The sequence below is a fragment of the Microcaecilia unicolor genome, chromosome 11, assembly GCF_901765095.1.
Source record: "Microcaecilia unicolor chromosome 11, aMicUni1.1, whole genome shotgun sequence".
Taxonomy (NCBI): Eukaryota; Metazoa; Chordata; class Amphibia; order Gymnophiona; family Siphonopidae; genus Microcaecilia; species Microcaecilia unicolor.
The window spans coordinates 181,660,890-181,666,889 of record NC_044041.1 but is presented as its reverse complement, the minus strand read 5'-3'; the positions used below and the strand labels follow the sequence as shown (position 1 = coordinate 181,666,889).

Here is a 6,000-nt window from a genome sequence, read left to right as displayed (position 1 = left end):
TTTATGGCCATCAGCTGATCTGAGCTGAGCCTTTGGTGCCTGGAGCTTTCCCTCCCTCCTCTTTGCAGAGAGTTGAGTGCCTTATCTGGAGCCGGCAGTGGAGAGCTACACAAGCACCATGCCCACCTTTAAGGAAGGAAGGAGAAGAATCGGGTACTGCCTCAGTGAGAAGAAGAAACGAAAACTCAATTTCCACCTCTTTGAAGAGCTTTGCAGGTCTCAGTCTTTATTACTGTCTTAATCTCTCATCATGGCTTTTCCAGACTGAAGTCTTTCCAGTCAGTCTTTACTATTTCACTTGGTCTCTCCAAGGTTTTGCCGGTAACTGTCTCTACTCATCATTGAATCAGACACTCTCCCTTCCTCTGTTTTTCTTATCTATCTGTCTTACACACACCACCTATAAAGAACGTTATTACATATTTCTCTCATGTCTAACTCCAGAAAACTTTTAGAGGAGTTGCTCATTTCACCACCATTTGCATTGTAATTTTCACTTTAGTGTTACATATCTGTCTTTCTTATTAGTGTAGGAAGAGGCAGGGAGGATCTGGAAAATCCAAACTCAGGACACAAAATCACTAAGACAAATGTGCAGGAAGGGAGAGAGTAGAGGTATGAGAAATGATTCAGAAAGGCAGGATCCTCTCAAAGGAGACACTGACACTTCCCTGCTCACTCTCTCTTCCTGGACAGTGGGTCTGGATGAGAGAAGGGTTGGATGCCTGAACATCTCAATCTTCCTTAAGACAGAAGACATCTCCTTGCTAAAAGCCATACCAGCTATTACCACTTTTAAAGGCTGACCATCCTGTTAAATTAGGCAGTGGGGGCAGGCTGGCAGCTTGGGGAAACAACAATCACACACTCCCGGTCTCTGTGACATCTGCTTTTCTCTCCCCCCCCCCCCTCCCCCATGCCTCCTGATTTCAAAAGTAATGTGTGCAAAAGGGGAGATGAGCCAAGCAAATAGGAAGCATGTGTCTATCATGTCACTGTACCCACAGCATAGTAGCCCAAGAAACTGAGAAGAGTCCGAAGAGGAGAGAGGGTGATTAAATGAACTGAGGGGGAATAGAGAGGGAGATAGGAAAAGAAGAATAACCTAAAGGATGGAAAATACCCTGGAGGAGAAAGGAAGGGAGCCCTGAAAAGGGAAAAAGATGCAGAGGAAGCTGGGGGAGTGAGGGTTAGCAAAGAAGAAATAGGGAGAGACAGATGGAGAGGTGCTTGAGGGGGGTGATGAACCCAGGGAGAAGGTATGGTAACTTATAGAGAAAGAGGAGATGAGGAAGAACCTGGGGAGGATGGGGGCAAGGATTAGGAAAGAAGAGATGGGAATGAATATTTGAGGGGTGGGATGGAGCAGGAGATGCAAAGGAGCTTAGAGGCTGATGAAGACAAGGGGAGACGGAGAAAGGGCATGGAGAGGAGAAGAAGATGAAGAAGAATCTACGATGGGGGACAGGAAGCTGGAAAAGTGAAGAGTGAGAGGAATCTAGAAAAATCCAGTTGGAGAGGGAGGGGGAGAGGACAACAGGAAAGATGAGAGTAAGGGTAGAAGGAATAGGGGATTATGATTCATTACACCCATTGCATGCTATCTAGCCTTGCTCACATTCGTGTGTAAAGCAGGCCACCTGTTTGCCCTGTTATGCTTAAGCAGGATATTGGACAATATCTTTTAAAATGGGACTATCCTGTCTAAAGTGGCCCACTTGTGGCTATCCCTTGGCCATGCAGTGAAGGGGCTGAATCCGGAGCCTTAAGATTCTATCTGTGCGCCTCTGTTTATACATTTGTCCCCATATGTTTTCCCACAAAGGTATAATTTCTTTCTAGATCATATCTTGCCCTTTCTTAATACATGATGGAAAGGAACAGGAACAGAGGAAACAAACCAGATGTACCAGAAAGGTGGAGAAAGATTGATAAGCACAGCTCTAGAAAGGGACCTTGGGGTGATGGTATCCGATGATCTCAAAGTGACGAAACAATGCAACAAGGCAGTGGCCATGGCCCGAAGGATGCTAGGCTGCATAGAGAGGGGTATAATCAGCAGAAAAAAGGAGGTGTTGATACCCCTGTACAAGTCATTGGTGAGGCCCCACTTGGAGTACTGTGTTCAGTTTTGGAGGCCATATCTTGCTAAGGATGTAAAAAGACTTGAAGTGGTTCAGAGAAAAGCGACCAAAATGGTATTGGGTTTGCATTGCAAGACATGAGAAGAGACTTGAGGACCTGAATATGTATTCCCAGGAGGAAAGAAGAGACAAGGGTAATATGATACAGATATTCAAATATTTGAAAAGTATTCATTTACAAACAAACCTTTTCTAGAGATGGGAAGGTGGTAGAACTAGAGAACATGAATTGAGGTTGCTGGGGGGAGGGCACTCAGGAATAATGTCAGGAAGTACTTTTTTACAGAGAGGTTGATAGATACCTGGAATACCCTCCCGTGGGAGGTGGTGGAGATGAAAACAGTAACGGAATTCAAAAATTGAATGGGATGAACACAAAGGAATCCTGTATGGAAGGCATGGAACCAAACAAACTTAGCGATGACTAGATGGCAACACGAGCAATTGGGAAGTGAAGCCTGTGCTGGGCAGACTTCTAGAGTCTGTGCCCTGAAAATGGCAAGGACAAATCAAGATTAAGTGTACATATCATACCTTATACTATGAGTTTATCTTGTGGGGCAGACTGGATGGACCTTACAGGTCATCTACTATGTTACTATGTTTATTTATTTATCTATTTTATTTATTCGGATTTATTTAATTCCTTTGTAAAGGAATTCATTAAAGGTGGTGTACAGTAAGAATAAATCAAACATAAGCAATAGACAATTACAGCAGTAAAAATATTCGAATAACAATACCAAGTATTGCATAGTATAATACTTAACACAATCTGAATTACGGGAACCACTGGTTTTAATCTAATTCCTTATCCTATTTCCCAGTTGGTAGTTGAGTGTTGCTCTCCCAACAGGTATCTAAGTTACTACTTTTATCCAATTGGACCTCAACGCTTTCGAGCTTGACTGGTCTCCAAGAGATCACCCTTTGCTCGATATTTAAATGAGTTGCCACGCTATTAATGGTGCTAATCTTATCATTGGTCCATTTTCAGAAGGACCCGGTGCGCACCGGTTAATGTAAAAAAAAAAAAAAAAAACCTAGGAGGAATAACCATTAACCACGAGCCCTATGTCCATAAATGTATCTTACTATTGAGAGAACAATGTTCAACAAACAAATTAATAGAAATCTGTCACCCGTTGGCTTTTCTTATTTTGTTAATATTTTCACTGACTTTCTTATTTTCTGATTTATAGCCACATCAGTCAGTAACACTTCTGTAGAGAATATTCAAACTTGCCAACACGTCACAGCTACAAGTGCACTTATCTTATTCTGTAGTTCTTATTAATTTATTTTGTTGCATTTGTATCCCACATTATCCCACCTATTTGCAGGTTCAATGTGGCTTACAATGTACCGTAATGGCGATCGCCAATTCTGGATCAAGAAATACATAGTGGTATTAAAGTTTCGTACATGATAAAGTAAATTAAGCAGTCAAGTGTACAAGTTTTTTTCCGTGGAAGAAATCAAGTGGTATTGTGTTAAAGTTCAGTAGTTGACAGTGCAGGTGAAGTAGGGTTAAATGGTCAGTATTCTCAATGGAGAAAGGCAGATAGTGGGGTTCTCCAGGAGTCTGCACTGGGACTGTTCTTTTTTTCTGGCAGGTTATTATATAGATGGCGAGTGGTAATCTCTCCTCCCAGCTGGCTTTCTGATACCATTCTTATCAGCTGTTCCTGGCGAATTCTTCAGCTAACTAACCAGTATCAGTTAACGTCAGCTGTTTCTGCCGGGTTTTTTTCCTTTAGTCATTGAAATCAAAACCCTCAACTGTTCCTTGCCAGCTCTTGCTGGTATTTTCTCTTTCTTTTCCACTTTTCTAGTGGGCGCTTATATATATCTGGTGAGTGGTAATTTCTCCTTTCAGTTAGCTCTCCCATACTTTTCTTCTCAGCTGTTCCTGCCCGTTTCTTTTGCTACCCTTTTCTCCTAACACTCTCAAGCATAGGCACCCCGTATAAGAGGCTTGGGGAGGCTAAGCCTCCCCAGCCCAATCATTGACTTCCATTTGCGATGCGGCCCGCCCCCGCCCCGCACGTTTTGACCTTTTATTTCCGTGGCAGCGACGTCAAAGAAGAAAAAGACTACAGGCTCGCCGCCAGCTTCTCCCTTCTCTCTGCACACAATGTCCCGCCTTCTGCGGTGATGCATTTCCTGTTTCCGTGAGGGCGGGACACTGTGTGCAGAGAGAAGGGAGAAGCTGACGGCGAGCCTGTAGTGTCTTTTTCTTCATTGACGTCACTGCCACGGAGCGTATGGAGGTAAGCTCCGCCCCCTTTAGCCTCCCCAAACAGTTGGGCTACCGACCGTCTATGCTCTCAAGCCTCTATCATTCTGCCAGGTTTTTTTTCCTTTTTTCAACCGTGCTGTGAAAGATTCTCTCCAGATTCTCGTCCTCACTTTCTCCTCAAAATGTAATAAAACATTTTAATAGACAGTGTAGGGTATGAGCAAATATGGAACATATAGATAGGTAAGAGAGTAAGAGGAGAGTTAGAAAATAAGGAGACTAATTTTAAAAAAGCAAAGCCTTTCAGGGAGTGCATTCCAGAGAGTGGGGGCTACTCCGGAGAAGGCGCGCTTGCAGGTATCACATCGTGTAATGTCCTTTGGAAAGGGTGTGGTTATGGATACTCCTGGAGAGGACCTTAGTGCCCTCAGAGTTGTGTAGAGAGTGATCCTGTTCTTCAAGTACTCGTGGACATTTCCTTTAAGGACCTTGAAGATCATAGAGTTTTAAATTTAGCTCTGTATTGTACTGGTAGCCAGTGAAGTTTTCGCAAAAATGGTGTTATGCGGTCACGTTGCTTACAACCTTCTAGTACAGCATTCTGAATCAATTGGAGTTGGTGCAGACCCTTTGTAGTCAGACCAGTGTAGACTGCATTACAGTAATCCAGCCTTGATGTTGTTATGGCACGTGCAACTGAGACAAGATTTGCCTTCTCAATGTAAGGGGAGAGGCAGTGTAGTTGTTGCAAATGGTAGAAGCAGCTCTTGAACGTTGCTTAGATTTGAGGAATCAGAGTAAGTGTTGAATCTAACTGTATTCCAAGGTTCCTGACTTGTGATTTGAGGGGGAGTTCATACTTCCCAAAAGAGATTTTGATGTCAGGTATGTGCTCACTTGTGTTAAGGACCCATAGAAGCTCGGTCTTACTTGGGTTCAGGCAAAGTTTGTTGTTTTTAGCCCATTCTTGAACTGATGTTAGACAGGTAGTCAGTTTATTCATGGCTGTGGGTAAGTCTGGTTCAATTATGAGTAGCTGCATATCATCCACGTAGATGTAGAACTGAGTGTTTATCGACCAAATCAGCTTGGCTACTGGCTTGAGGTAGATATTGAACAGAATAGGGGACAGAATCAATCCTTGTAGTACCCTTTAAGGTCAGTGCCCATGACTGCTGCCTGTCTGATAGGATCTGAACCAAGCAAGTACTATTCCATTGATACCTGTTTCTGCCAGGTGTGCTAGCATATCATGATCCACAGGGACGAAAGCTGCTGAGAAATCTAGCAGTACTAACACCGAGGCAAATCCCCTGTCTTGTTTGCTATTAATGTCATCTAGTAGAGATAAAAGGATCGTTTCTGTTCCATAACCAGATCTGAATCCAGATTGATATGGATCTAGCCAGTTTCTCTCTTCTAGCCAATCACTGAGTTGAACACAAACAATTTGTTCTACAAGTTTTCCTTGAAATGGGATGTTGGATACTGACCGGGACCTTTCAAGTTTGTCCTGGTCAAAATCGTTTTTCTTTAGCAAAGGATGCACCACTGCCCTTTTTAATGCTGTTGGTAGTTGCCTATTAGAAAGAGAGGAGTTCACGATTTTTGTGA

At 43.1% G+C, this 6,000-nt stretch overlaps 1 protein-coding gene across 2 annotated transcripts in view; it reads left to right on the top strand.

Annotated features, from left to right (window-relative positions):
* The first annotated feature begins 113 nt into the window (after window positions 1-113).
* LOC115480378 (inositol-tetrakisphosphate 1-kinase-like) overlaps window positions 114-6,000 on the top strand; it is a 29,130-nt gene continuing 23,243 nt past the window's right edge. For both annotated transcript variants that reach the window (XM_030219025.1, XM_030219024.1), the window contains exon 1: window positions 114-216. In XM_030219025.1, the coding sequence (XP_030074885.1) occupies window positions 119-216 (98 nt within the window). In that variant the 5' untranslated portion in view covers window positions 114-118. The remainder of the gene's footprint in view (window positions 217-6,000) is intronic.